We start from the raw sequence: 14270 nt of genomic DNA, 5'->3' as shown, positions 1-14270 counted from the left end.
AAAAAAATCAAAAAAAATCTCCCAAAAAATCCCAAAAAAAGGAAAAAAAGAAAGGAAAAGAAAAGGGAAAAAGTTTAGGCAAAAAAAATCCCAAAAAAATTCCAAAAAATTAAAAAAAATCCTAAAAAAATCCCCCAAAAAATCCCCAAAAAATCCCAAAAAAAGGAAAAAAAGAAAGGAAAAGAAAAGGGAAAAAGTTTAGGCAAAAAAAATCCCCCAAAAAATCCCAAAAAATTAAAAAAAATCCTAAAAAAATCCCCCAAAAAATCCCCAAAAAATCCCAAAAAAAGGAAAAAAAGAAAGGAAAAGAAAAGGGAAAAAGTTTAGGCAAAAAAAATCCCCCCAAAAATTCCAAAAAAATCGCAAAAAAATCCCCAAAAAAATCCAAAAAAATCCCCCCAAAAATCCCCCCCAAAATCCCCAAAATCTCCAAAAAATCCCCCAAAAAATCCCCCAAAAATCTCCAAAAAATCCCCCAAAAAATCCCGAAAAATCCCCCAAAAAATCCCCCAAAAACCCCAAAAATAAAAAAAAATCCCCAAAAAATCCCCCCCAAAAATCCTAAAAAACCCCAAAAAATCCCAAAAAAATCCCCCCAAAAATCCCCAAAAAAACCTCAAAAAATCCCCAAAAACGGGGAAAAAAAGGAAAATAAAGTGAAAAACCCAGCCCAAAAATAAAAAAAAAATCCCCCCAAAAAATCCCCCCAAAAATCCCCAGAACTCCCCCAATCCCCCCCCCCAAATTCCCTAAAAATGCCCCAAAATTCTACCAAAAAATCCCAAAATATCCTCCCAAAAGTTCTCTAAAAATGCCCCAAAACCGCTTCAAAAATTTCCTAAAAATCCCCCTTAAAATTCCATAAAAACCCAATTCCCAAAATATTCCATCAAAATCCCCCCCAAACCCCCCTCAAAATCCCCCCCAAAATTCCCTAAAAATTCCCTCAAAATCTCCCGCAAACCACCCCAAAATTCCCTCAAAACCCCCCCAAAACCTCCCAACCCCACCCCAAAAAATTCCCTAAAATCCCCAAACCCCAAAAATATTCCCTAAAAATTCCCTAAAACTTTCATCAAAACCTCCCCCAAATTCCCCAAAATTGCAGTAAAATCCCCCCAAAATTCCCTCAAAACCCCCCCAAACCACCCCCAAAACCCCCCATAAATCCCCAAATTCCCCAAAAATTCCCTAAAAATCCCATGAAAATCTCCCCTAAACCCCCCAAAATTCCCTAAAAACCCCAAAATCCCCAATTCCCCAAAAATTCCCTCAAAACCCCCCCAAAATTCCCTCAAAATCCCCCAAAATTCCCTCAAAACCCCCCCAAAATTCCCTCAAAACCCCCCCAAAATTCCCTCAAAAGCCCCCCCAAAAATTCCCTCAAATCCCCCCTAAAACCCCCAAATTTCCCCAAAAATTCCCTAAAAATCCCATCAAAATCTCCCCCAAACCCTCTAAAATTCCCTCAAAATCCCCCAAAATTCCCTCAAACCACCCCCAAAATCCCCAAATTTCCCCAACCCCCCCAAAACCCCCAAATTTCCCCAAAATTCCCTAAAAATTCCCTCAAAACCCCCCCCAAAATTCCCTAAAAATTCCCTCAAAATCCCCCAAAATTCCCTCAAAACCCCCGCAAAAATTCCCCAAAATTCCCTAAAAATTCCCTCAAAATCCCATCAAAATCTCCCCCAAACCTCCCTAAAAATCTCCCCCCAAATTCCTTAAAAACCCCAGAATTCCCTAAAAATTCCCTAAAACTCCCATCAAAATCTCCCCAAAACCCCCCCAAAACTCCCCCAAAATTCCCTCAAAACCCCCCAAAACCTCCCAACCCCACCGCAAAAAATTCCCTCAAATCCCCAAATCCCCCCTAGAACCCCCAAATTTCCCAAAAATTCCCTAAAAATTCCCTAAAAATCCCATGAAAATCTCCCCCAAACCACCCCAAAATTCCCTAAAATAACACAAAATTCCCTCAAAATTCCCCAAAATTTCCCTAAAATCCCCATTCCCCAAAATTCCCTAAAAATTCCATCAAAACCCCCCCAAAACCTCCCAACCCCACCCCAAAAAATTCCCTAAAATCCCCAAATCCCCCAAAATTCCCTAAAACTTCCATCAAAATCTCCCCCAAACCCCCCCAAATTCCCTCAAAATCCCCCCAAAATTCCCTCAAAACCCCCCCCAAAATCCCCAAATTTCCCAAAAATTCCCTAAAAATTCCCTAAAAATCCTATGAAAATCTCCCCCAAACCTCCCAAAAATTCCCTCAAAAAAATTCCCTAAAATTTCCCTCAAAATCCCCCCAAAATTCCCTCAAAACCCCCCCAAAATCCCCAAATTTCCCCAAAAATTCCCTCAAAACCCCCCAAAATTCCCTAAAATTTCCCTCAAAATCCCCCAAAATTCCTTCAAAAACCCCCAAAATTCCCCCAAAACCCCCCCAAACCACCCATAAATCCCCAAATTTCCCAAAAATTCCCTAAAAATCCCATGAAAATCTCCCCCAAACCCTCCAAAATTCCCTCAAAATCCCCCCCAAAATTCCCTCAAAATCCCCCAAAATTCCCTCAAAATCCCCCAAAATTCCCTCAAAATCCCCCAAAATTCCCTCAAAATCCCATCAAAATCTCCCAAAATTCCCTCAAAACCCCCCCAAAAATTCCCCAAAATTCCCTAAAAATTCTCTCAAAATCCCCCCAAAATTCCCTCAAAACCCCCCCCAAAATCCCCAAATTTCCCCAAAAATTCCCCAAAAATTCCCTCAAAACCCCCCCAAAATTCCCCAAAATTCCCTCAGAACCCCCCCAAAATTCCCCAAAATTCCCTCAAAACCCCCCCCAAAACCCCCAAATTTCCCCAAATTCCCAAATTTCCCCAAAATCCCCGGAATTCGCCCCCAACCTCTGGATCTGCTCCTGGATCCTTCGCAGCAGCAGCGACTCCGAGCCCGGGGGAGGGGAGGGGGGGGTCCCGGGGCTGGGGGGGGCTCCAGGAATTCCCGAAATTCCCGAAATTCCCGAAATTCCGGAGGAAATTCCCGCGGAAAGTTCTGGAATGGGGGGGGGGCTCCGGCCCAGCAGCGCCCGAAGCCTCCGGGCCCTCATGTCCAGGACGGTGTCGCTGTAGCCAACCTCGTCCAGGTACCTGATTTGGGGGAAAATCCAAGAAAAAATGGGAATTTTAGGGGTGGGAAATGGGGGGAAAAGGCCCTTGAGGGGAAAATCCTAAAAGTTCCCACAAAAATGGGAAAAATTCCCGAAAAATTCGGTGAAAATCCCACAAAATTCTGGTGAAAATCCCAGAAAAATCCCAGAAAAATCCCAGAAAAATCCTGAGGAAAATTCCCACAAAAATTCTGGAAAAATCTCCACAAAGAAACCTGGAAAAATTCCCTCAAAATCCTGGAAAATTCCCACAAAAATTCCACAAAAATCCTGGAAAAAATCCCAGCAAAAATCTCCACAAAAATCCTGAAAAATCCCCTCAAAATCCTTGAAAAAATCCCCACAAAAATCCTGAGAAAATTCTGGAAAAATTCCACAAAAATCTCCACAAAAAAACCCCTGGAAAATTTCCCTTAAAATCCTTGAGAAAGTCCCCACAAAAATCCTGAGAAAATCCCAGAAAAAATCCACACAAAAATCCTGAAAAAATCCCAGAAAAAATCCTGAGAAAATCCCAGAAAATTTCCACAAAAATCCAGGAAAAATCCCCACAGAAATTTTGGGAAAATCCCCACAAAAATTCTGGAAAAATCCCAGAAAAATCCCAACAAAAATCTCCACAAAAATCCTGAAAAAATCCCCTCAAAATCCTTGCAAAAATCCCCACAAAAATCCTGAGAAAATCCTGAGAAAAATCTCCACAAAAATTTTGGGAAAATCCACACAAAAATTCTGGAAAATTCCCACAAAATTCTTGGAAAAATCCCACAAAAATCCCTGCAAAAATCCCAGAAAAAAATCCCCACAAAAATTTTGGAAAATCCCAGAAAAATCCTGAGAAAAATCTCCACAAAAATCCTTGACAAATTCCCACAAAAATCCTGAAAAAAATTCCCTCAAAATCCCAACAAAAATCCCACAAAAATCCCTGGAAAAATCCCAGAAAAAATCCCCACAAAAATCCTGGAAAAATCCCAGAAATTCCCGTGGAAAGTTCTGGAATTGGGCCCTCATGTCCAGGACGGTGTCGCTGTAGCCAACCTCGTCCAGGTACCTGATTTGGGGGAAAATCCAAGAAAAAATGGGAATTTTAGGGGTGGAAAATAATGGCAGGGTGGAAATCCTAAAAATTCCGGTGAAAATGTGAAAAATTCCCCAAAAATTCGGTGAAAATCCCACAAAAATCCCACAAAAATCCTGAGAAAATTCCCACAAAAATTCCGGTGAAAATACCACAAAAATCCCAGAAAAATCCCACAAAAATCCTGAGAAAATTCCCACAAAAATTCCAGAAAAATCTCCACAAAAATACTGGAAAAAATCCCACAAAAATCCTGAGAAAAATCCCACAAAAGTCTCCACAAAAATCCAGGAAAAAAATCCCACAAAAATCCCTGCAAAAATCCTGGAAAAATCCTGGAAAAAATCCCACAAAAATCCCTGTAAAAATCCTGGGAAAATCCTGGAAAAAATCCCACAAAAATTCTGGAAAAAATCCCAGAAAAATCCCTGCAAAAATCCTGGAAAAATCCCCTCAAAATCCTTGAAAAATTCCTACAAAAATCCTGAGAAAATTCTGGAAAAATTCCCCACAAAAATCGAGGAAAAATCCCCACAGAAATTTTGGGAAAATCCCCACAAAAATCCTGGAAAAATCCCAGAAAAATCCCAACAAAAATCTCCACAAAAATCCTGAAAAAATCCCCTCAAAATCCTTGCAAAAATCCCCACAAAAATCCTGAGAAAATCCTGAGAAAAATCTCCACAAAAATTTTGGGAAAATCCCCACAAAAATTCTGGAAAATTCCCACAAAATTCTTGGAAAAATCCCACAAAAATCCCTGCAAAAATCCCAGAAAAAATCCCCACAAAAATTTTGGAAAATCCCAGAAAAATCCTGAGAAAAATCTCCACAAAAATCCTTGACAAATTCCCACAAAAATCCTGAAAAAAATCCCCTCAAAATCCTTGAAAAAGTCCCCACGAAAATCCTGAGAAAATCCCAGGAAAAATCCCTGCAAAAATCCTGGAAAAATTCCCACAAAAATTCGGGAAAAATCCCAGCAAAAATCTCCACAAAAATCCTGAAAAATCCCCTCAAAATCCTTGAAAAAATCTCCACAAAAATCCTGAGAAAATCCTGGAAAAATTCCACAAAAATCCAGGAAAAATCCCCGCAAAAATCCCCACAAAAATCCAGAAAAAATCCCACAAAAATCCTGAGAAAATCCCGCAAAAATCCACACAAAAATTTTGGGAAAATCCCCACAAAAATTCTGGAAAAATCCCCACAAAAAAGCCCCAAAATCCCATCCAAAATCCCACAAAAACGGCCCAAAATCCTTAAAAAATTCCACAAAAATTCCACAAAAATCCAGGAAAAATCCCAGAAAAAAACCCCACAAAATCCTGAGAAAATCCTGGAAAAATCCCCAAAAAACATTGAGAAAATCCTAGAAAAAAATCACAAAAATCCACGAAAAATCTTGCAAAAATCCCCACAAAAATCCAGGAAAAATTCCCACAAAAATTCTGGAAAAATCCCACAAAAAAGCCCCAAAATCCCATCCAAAATCCCACAAAAATGGCCCAAAATCCTCCAAAAATTCGGTAAAAATTCCACAAAAATCCAGGAAAAAACCCAGAAAAAATTCCCACAAAAATTTGGGGAAAATCACCCAAAAATTCTGGAAAAATTCCACCAAAATCCTGGGAAAATCCTGAAAAAGTCCCCACAAAAATCCTGGAAAAAAATCCTCAAAAATATTGAGAAAATCCTGGAAAAAATTCCACAAAAATCCAGGAAAAATCTTGCAAAAATCCCCACAAAAATCCAGGAAAAATGCCACAAAAATCCTGAGAAAATCCTGGAAAAATCCCCATGAAAATCCAGGAAAAATCCCAGAAAAAATCCACACAAAAATCCTGAGAAAATCCTGGAAAAATTCCATTTAAATCCTGAGAAAATCCTGCAAAAATCCCGGAAAAAAATCCAGGAAAAATCCCCACAAAAATCTTGGGAAAATTCTGGAAAAATCACTCAAAAATCCAGGAAAAATCCCACAAAAATCCCGGAAAAATCCCGCAAAAATCCCCACAAAAATCCAGGAAAAATCCCAGAAAAAATTCCCAGAAAAATCCTGAGAAAATCCCGCAAAAATCCACACAAAAATTTTGGGAAAATCCCCTCAAAAAATTCCACAAAAATTCTGGAAAAATCCCACAAAAATCCCCACAAAAATGCCCCAAAATCCCATCCAAAATCCTTAAAAAATTCTGCAAAAATTCCACAAAAATCCAGGAAAAATCCCAGAAAAAATCCACACAAAAATCCTGAGAAAATCCTGGAAAAATCCCGGAAAAAATCCAGGAAAAATCCCAGAAAAAATCCCCACAAAAATCCTGAGAAAATCCTGGAAAAAATCCACAAAAATCCAGGAAAAATCCCAGAAAAAATCCCCACAAAACATTGAGAAAATCCTGGAAAAAAATCACAAAAATCCACGAAAAATCTTGCAAAAATCCCCACAAAAATCCAGGAAAAATCCCAGAAAAAATCCCCACAAAAATCCTGAGAAAATCCTGGAAAAATTCCACAAAAATCCTGAGAAAATCACTCAAAAATCCTCCAAAATCCAGGAAAAATCCAGCAAAAATTCCACAAAAATCCTGAGAAAATCCTGGAAAAATCCAGACAAAAAATTTGGGAAAATCCCCTCAAAAATTCCCACAAAAATTCTGGAAAAATCCCACAAAAATCCCACCAAAAAAGCCCCAAAATCCCATCCAAAATCCCACAAAAACGGCCCAAAATCCTTCAAAAATTCTGCAAAAATTCCATAAAAATCCAGGAAAAATCCCAGAAAAAATCCACACAAAAATCCTGAGAAAATCCTGGAAAAATTCCATTTAAATACTGAGAAAATCCTGCAAAAATCCCGGAAAAAAATCCAGGAAAAATCCCAGAAAAAATTCCCAGAAAAATCCTGAGAAAATCCTGGAAAAATTCCACAAAAATCCTGAGAAAATCACTCAAAAATCCTCCAAAATCCAGGAAAAATCCAGCAAAAATTCCACAAAAATCCTGAGAAAATCCTGGAAAAATCCAGACAAAAAATTTGGGAAAATCCCCTCAAAAATTCCCACAAAAATTCTGGAAAAATCCCACAAAAATCCCCACAAAAATTCCCCAAAATCCCATCCAAAATCCCACAAAAATGGCCCAAAATCCTTAAAAAATTCTGCAAAAATTCCACAAAAATCCAGGAAAAATCCCAGAAAAAATCCACACAAAAATCCTGAGAAAATCCTGGAAAAATTCCATTTAAATACTGAGAAAATCCTGCAAAAATCCCGGAAAAAAATCCAGGAAAAATCCCAGAAAAAATTCCCAGAAAAATCCTGAGAAAATCCTGGAAAAATTCCACAAAAATCCTGAGAAAATCACTCAAAAATCCTCCAAAATCCAGGAAAAATCCAGCAAAAATTCCACAAAAATCCTGAGAAAATCCTGGAAAAATCCAGACAAAAAATTTGGGAAAATCCCCTCAAAAATTCCCACAAAAATTCTGGAAAAATCCCACAAAAATTCCCCAAAATCCCATCCAAAATCCCACAAAAACGGCCCAAAATCCTCCAAAAATTCGGTAAAAATTCCACAAAAATCCCCCAAAATTGCTCCAAAAAATCTCAAAAATTTCCCAAAAAACCCCAAAACCCCAAAAATCCCAAAAATTCCCAAAAAATTCCCAAAAAATTCCCAAAAATTCCCAAATTTCCCAATCCCAGCACTCACTGGCGCAGGAGCTGCCTCCCGTCCTTCCAGGCTCCCTCCAGCTCCACGGGGCCGTTGGACACTGCGGGAAATCAGGGGTGAGAAAACCAAAATTTATCCCAAAAATATCCCAAAAATATCCCAAAAATAACCTAAAAATAACCTAAAATAACTTAAAAATTAACCCAAAATTAACCCAAAAATAACCCCCAAAATAACCCCCAAATATCTAAAAAATAACCTAAAAGTAACCCAAAAATAACCTAAAAATAACTTAAAAATTAACCCAAAATTAACCCAAAAATAACCTAAAAATAACAAAGAAATTACCCCAAAAATAACCCAAAAATAACCTAAAAATAACCCAAAAATAACCTAAAAATTGCCCCCAAAATATCCCCAAATCAGCCCAAAAATAACCCAAAAATAATTTAAAAATTATCCCAAATATAACCCTAAAATAAACAAAAAAATATCCAAAACCAACCAAAAAATAACCCCCAAAATAATCCCAAAATTTACCCCAAAAATAACCAAAAATAACCTAAAAAACCCCTAAAAATAACAAAAAAATTATCCCAAATATAACCCCAAAATAACCTAAAATAACCCCAAAAGTAACCTAAAATTAACCCAAAAATAACCCAAAAATAACCTAAAAATTACCATCAAAATATCCCAAAATCAGCCCAAAATCAGCCCAAAAATAACCCAAAAATAACCCAAAAATATCATAAAAATAACCCAAAAATAACCCAAAAATAACCCAAAAATAACAAAAAATTACCCCAAAAATAACCTAAAAATTACCCCAAAATATCTCAAAAATAACCTAAAAATTACCCCCAAAAGATCCCCAAATCAGCCCCAAATCAGCCCAAGAATAACCCAAAAATAACCAAAAAATAACCCAAAAATAACCTAAAAATTACCATCAAATATCCCAAAATCAGCCCAAAATCAGCCCCAAAATAACCCAAAAATACCCCAAAAATAACCAAAAAATTATCCCAAAATACCCCAAAAATAACCTAAAAATAACCAAAAAATTATCCCAAAAATAACCCAAAATTAACCCAAAAATTATCCCAAAAATAACCTAAAAATAACCTAAAATTAACCCAAAAATAACCAAAAAATTATCCCAAATATAACCCTAAAATAACCAAAAAAATAATACAAAAATAACAAAAAAATTACCCAAAAATAACCCAAAAATAATCTAAAATTAACCCAAAAATAACCAAAAAATTATCCCAAAAATAACCTAAAAATAACTTAAAAATTATCCCAAATATAACCCAAAAATAACCCAAAAATAACCCAAAAATAACTTAAAAATTATCCCAAAAATAACCAAAAAATTACCCCAAAATAACCTAAAAATTATCCCAAAAATAACCCAAAAATAACCTAAAAATAACAAAGAAATTATCCCAAAAATAACCTAAAAATTACCCCAAATATAACCCAAAAAGTATCCCCAAAATAACCTAAAAATATCCCAAAATAACCCAAAAATAACTTAAAAATTATCCCAAAAATAACCTAAAAATAACCCAAAAATTACCCCCAAAATATCCCAAAATCAGCCCAAAAATAACCCCAAAATACCCCAAAACCACCCCAAAAAGAACCAAAAATTACCCCAAAAAAACCCCAAAAATTACCCAAAAATACCCCAAAAATTACCTAAAAATTATCCCCAAAATAACCCAAAAATACCCCAAAAATACCCCAAAAATAACTCAAAAATAACCCAAAAATTACCCCAAAAATCACCAAAAATTACACCAAAAATATCCCAAAAAACCCCCCAAAAGAACCAAAAATTACCCCAAAAATAACCCCAAAACCAGCCCAAAAATAACCAAAAATAACCCAAAAATTACCCCAAAAACCACCCCAAAAATAACCTAAAATTTATCCCAAAAATACCCCAAAATACCCCAAAAATAACCTAAAAATAACCAAAAATAACCAAAAAATTACCCCAAATCAGCCCAAAATAACCCCAAAAATAATCCAAAAAATAACCTAAAAATAACCAAAAAATAACCAAAAATCAAAAAAAAATTACCCAAAAAATAACCCAAAATTACCCCAAAATAACCCAAAAATAACCCAAAAATAACTAAAAAATTACCCAAAAAATAACCCAAAAATAACCCCAAAAATACCCCAAAACCACCCCAAAAATAACCCCAAAAAAACCCCAAAATAACCAAAAAGTAACACAAAAATAACCAAAAAATTATCCCAAAAAGAACCCAAAAATAACCCAAAAATTACCCCAAAAACCACCCAAAAATAACCTAAAATTTATCCCAAAAATACCCCAAAATATCCCAAAAATAACCCCCAAAATAACCCTAAAAATAACCCAAAAATGACCCCAAAAATAACAAAAAAAACTCCAAAAATTACCCCAAAAATATCCCAAAAATACCCCAAAATCAACCCAAAAATAACCCAAAAATTACCCCAAAAATAACCTAAAAATAACCTAAAAATTACCCCCAAAATAACCTAAAAATAACCTAAAAATTACCCCAAAATAACCCAAAAATACCCTAAAAATTATCCCAAAAATAACCTAAAAATTACCCCAAAAACCACCCCAAAAATAACCTAAAAATTACCCCCAAAATACCCCAAAATACCCCAAAAATAACCCCCAAAATAACCCAAAAATAACCAAAAAATTACCCTAAAAATAATCCAAAAATAACCTAAAAATTACCCCAAAAATACCCAAAAAAACCCCCAAAAAATCCCCAAAATAACCCCAAAATAACCCAAAAATAACCCAAAAATTACCCCAAAAATAACCCAAAAAGACCCAAAAAATAACCTAAAAATTATCCCCAAAAATAACCCAAAAATAACCCAAAAATTATCCCAAAAACAACCCCAAAATTACCCCAAATTACCCCAAAAATTACCCCAAAAACAACCCCAAAAATACCCCAAAACCAACCCCAAAATACCCCAAAAATATCCCAAAACCACCCCAAAAATACCCAAAAATAACCCAAAAATTACCCCAAAAACCACCCAAAAATAACCTAAAATTTATCCCAAAAATACCCCAAAATACCCCAAAAATAACCCAAAAATAACCAAAAAATTACCCCAAAATTACCCCAAAAATCACCAAAAATTACCCCAAAAATAACCCCAAAAATACCCCAAAATACCCCAAAACCACCCAAAAATACCCAAAAATTACCCCAAAAATCCCCCAAAAATTCCTAAAAACCCCAAACTCTTCCCCAAACCCCAAAAACCCCAAAAATCCCAAAAAAATCCCAAAAAACCCCAAAAAAAACCCCAAAAAACCCCAAAAATTCCCAAATCTGGGCCCACCCGGCTCCTCCGGCCGCTTCTCCCCCGGCGCCGCCTCCGTCCCAAATTTCAACTTCTGGAACTTGGACCTGCAAAATTTGGGGGATTTTGGGGCTTTTTGGGCTTTTTGGGGTTTTTTGGGGTTTGGGGAAGAGTTTGGGGTTTTTTGGGGGGATTTTTGTGAGTTTTTTGGGTGATTTTGGGAGTTTTTGGGATGATTTTTAGGGGTTTTTTGGGTGATTTTTGGGGTTTTTTTGAGGGATTTTTGGGGTTTTTTTGAGGGATTTTTGGGGTTTTTGGGATTTGGGGTCCTGGGATTTTTAGGGTTTTTTTGGGGGGATTTTTGAAGGGTTTGGGGAAGGATTTTGGGCGTTTTTGGGGTGAATTTTGGGGTTTTTTTGAATTATTTTTCCTTTTTTTGAGGGATTTTTGGGGGTTTTTTGGGTGATTTTTGGGGTTTTTTTTGGGTGATTTTTGGGGTTTTGGGGGTTTGGGGTCTTGGGGTTTTTAGGGTTTTTTGGGGGGATTTTTGAGGGGTTTGGGGCAGGGTTTTGGGCGTTTTTGGGGTGAATTTTGCAATTTTTGGAATTATTTTTGCTTTTTTTGGGTGATTTTTTAAGGGATTTTTGGGGATGATTTTTGGGGTTTTTTGGGTGATTTTTGGGGTTTTTTTGGGATTTGGGGTTTTGGGGTTTTTAGGGTTTTTTGGGGGGATTTTTGAGGGCTTTGGGGTGGAGTTTTGAAGATTTTGGGGTAATTTTGTGAGGTTTTTTAAGGATTTTTGGGATGATTTTTTTGGGGGTTTTTGGGATGATTTTTAGGGTTTTTTTGGGTGATTTTTGGGGTCTTTTGGGATTTGGGGTCTTGGAGTTTTTAGGGTTTTTTGGGGGGATTTTTGAGGGGTTTGGGGAAGGATTTTTTAAGGTTTTGGGGTGAATTTTGCAATTTTTTTGGAATTATTTTTCCTTTTTTTGGGATGATTTTCAGGGTTTTTTTGGGTGATTTTTGGGGTTTTTTGGGATTTGGGGTCTTGGGGTTTTTAGGGTTTTTTGGGGGGATTTTTGAGGGGTTTGGGGTGGAGTTTTGAAGATTTTGGGGTGAATTTTTTGAGTTTTTTGGGTGATTTTGGGGCTTTTTGGAATTATTTTTGCTTTTTTCGGGTGATTTTTTAAGGGATTTTTGGGGATGATTTTTGGGGTTTTTTTGAGGGATTTTTGGGGTTTTTGGGATTTGGGGTCCTGGGGTTTTTAGGGTTTTTTTGGGGGGATTTTTGAGGGGTTTGGGGTGGGGTTTTGAAGATTTTGGGGTGAATTTTTTGAGTTTTTTGGGTGATTTTGGGGCTTTTTGGGATGATTTTTAGGTTTGTTTTTGGGTGATTTTTGGGGTTTTTTTGGGTGATTTTTGGGGGTTTTTGGGGCTTTTTGGGGTTTTTTGGGGTTTGGGGAAGAGTTTGGGGTTTTTTGGGGGGATTTTTGTGAGTTTTTTGGGTGATTTTGGGAGTTTTTGGGATGATTTTTAGGGGTTTTTTGAGGGATTTTTGGGATTTTTTGGGTGATTTTTGGGGTTTTTTGGGTGATTTTTGGGGTTTTTGGGGTTTGGGGTCTTGGGGTTTTTAGGGTTTTTTTGGGGGGATTTTTGAGGGGTTTGGGGCAGCATTTTTAAGGTTTTGGGATTTTTTGGGGGGGTTATTTTTGGGGAGTTTTGGGGTTTTCTAGGATTTCTGGGTATTTTTTACAATTTCTGGGTATTTTTTTTTAGGATTTCTGGGTGATTTCTTAGAGTTCATTTTTAGGATTCCTGGGTATTTTTAGGATTTCTGGGTATTTTTTAGCATTTTCTGGGTGATTTTTTAGAGTTCATTTTTAGGATTTCTGGGTATTTTTTTTTAGGATTCCTGGGTGTTTTTTAGCATTTCTGGGTATTTTTTAGCATTTCTGGGTGGTTTTTAGAGTTCATTTTTAGGATTCCTGGGTATTTTTTACGATTTCTGGGTGATTTTTTAGGATTTCCTGGGTATTTTTTTTTACGATTTTTAGGTATTTTTTACAATGTCTAGGTATTTTTTTAGGATTTCTGGGTTCATTTTTAGGATTTCTGGGTATTTTTTTTAGGATTTCTGGGTTCATTTTTACAATTTCTGGGTATTTTTTAGGATCTCTGGGTATTTTTTAGCATTTTCTGGGTGGTTTTTTAGAGTTCATTTTTAGGATTCCTGGGTATTTTTAGGATTTCTGGGTATTTTTTAGCATTTTCTGGGTGATTTTTTAGAGTTCATTTTTAGGATTTCTGGGTATTTTTTTTTTAAGATTCCTGGGTATTTTTTACAATTTCTGGGTATTTTTTTTAGGATTTCTGGGTGGTTTTTGAGAGTTCATTCTTAGGATTTCTGGGTGGTTTTTGAGAGTTCATTCTTAGGATTTCTGGGTGATTTTTAGAGCTCGTTTTTAGGATCTCTGGGTTGATTTTTAGTATTCCTGGCTATTTTTTAGGGTTCCTGGGTATTTTTTAGCATTTCTGGGTATTTATTTTAGTATTCCTGGCTATTTTTTAGGATTTTTGTGTATTTTTTTTAGGGTTCCTGGCTGATGTCCAGAACTTTTTGCTGGTTTCTTCCCCACCTCTCCTGCTTGAGGGCGAATTCCAGCATCCGGATCCTCCTCACCAGGTCCAGCTTGAGGCTCTCCTGGCCCTGGCGCTCGCCCTGCAGGAACGCCACCTGTGCCTTGGGGACATTAAAGGGGACATTGGGGACATTGGGGACACTTGGGGGAATGGGGACACTGGGGACACTTGGGGGGATTGGGGACATTGGGGGCATTGGGGGGATCGGGGGGATCAGGGACATTGGGGACATTGAGGGCATTGGGGGGATTGGGGACAATGGGGGGAATGGGGGGATTGGGGACATTGGGGACATTGGGGGGATTGGGGACATTGGGGACATTGGGGACATTGGGGGGAATGGGGACATCGGGGGG

The 14270-nt window shown here is 37.0% G+C and overlaps 1 protein-coding gene across 4 annotated transcripts in view; it reads right to left on the bottom strand.

The window, feature by feature from the left end:
- LOC139586496 (striatin-4-like) overlaps window positions 1-14270 on the bottom strand; it is a 36267-nt gene that overhangs the window by 19197 nt on the left and 2800 nt on the right. For all 4 annotated transcript variants that reach the window (XM_071419981.1, XM_071419979.1, XM_071419978.1 and 1 more), the window contains exons 2-5: window positions 13911-14014; window positions 11314-11381; window positions 7966-8026; window positions 2908-3150 (exon numbers count right to left, since the gene is read on the bottom strand). In XM_071419981.1, the coding sequence (XP_071276082.1) occupies window positions 2908-3150; window positions 7966-8026; window positions 11314-11381; window positions 13911-14014 (476 nt within the window). The remainder of the gene's footprint in view (window positions 1-2907; window positions 3151-7965; window positions 8027-11313; window positions 11382-13910; window positions 14015-14270) is intronic.

Source organism: Agelaius tricolor, unplaced genomic scaffold, assembly GCF_023055355.1.
Source record: "Agelaius tricolor isolate 1412-34295 unplaced genomic scaffold, bAgeTri1.0.p SCAF_119, whole genome shotgun sequence".
NCBI lineage: Eukaryota > Metazoa > Chordata > Aves > Passeriformes > Icteridae > Agelaius > Agelaius tricolor.
Note: the sequence above shows the minus strand (reverse complement) of the source record. Positions and strands in the feature narration are given on the sequence as shown.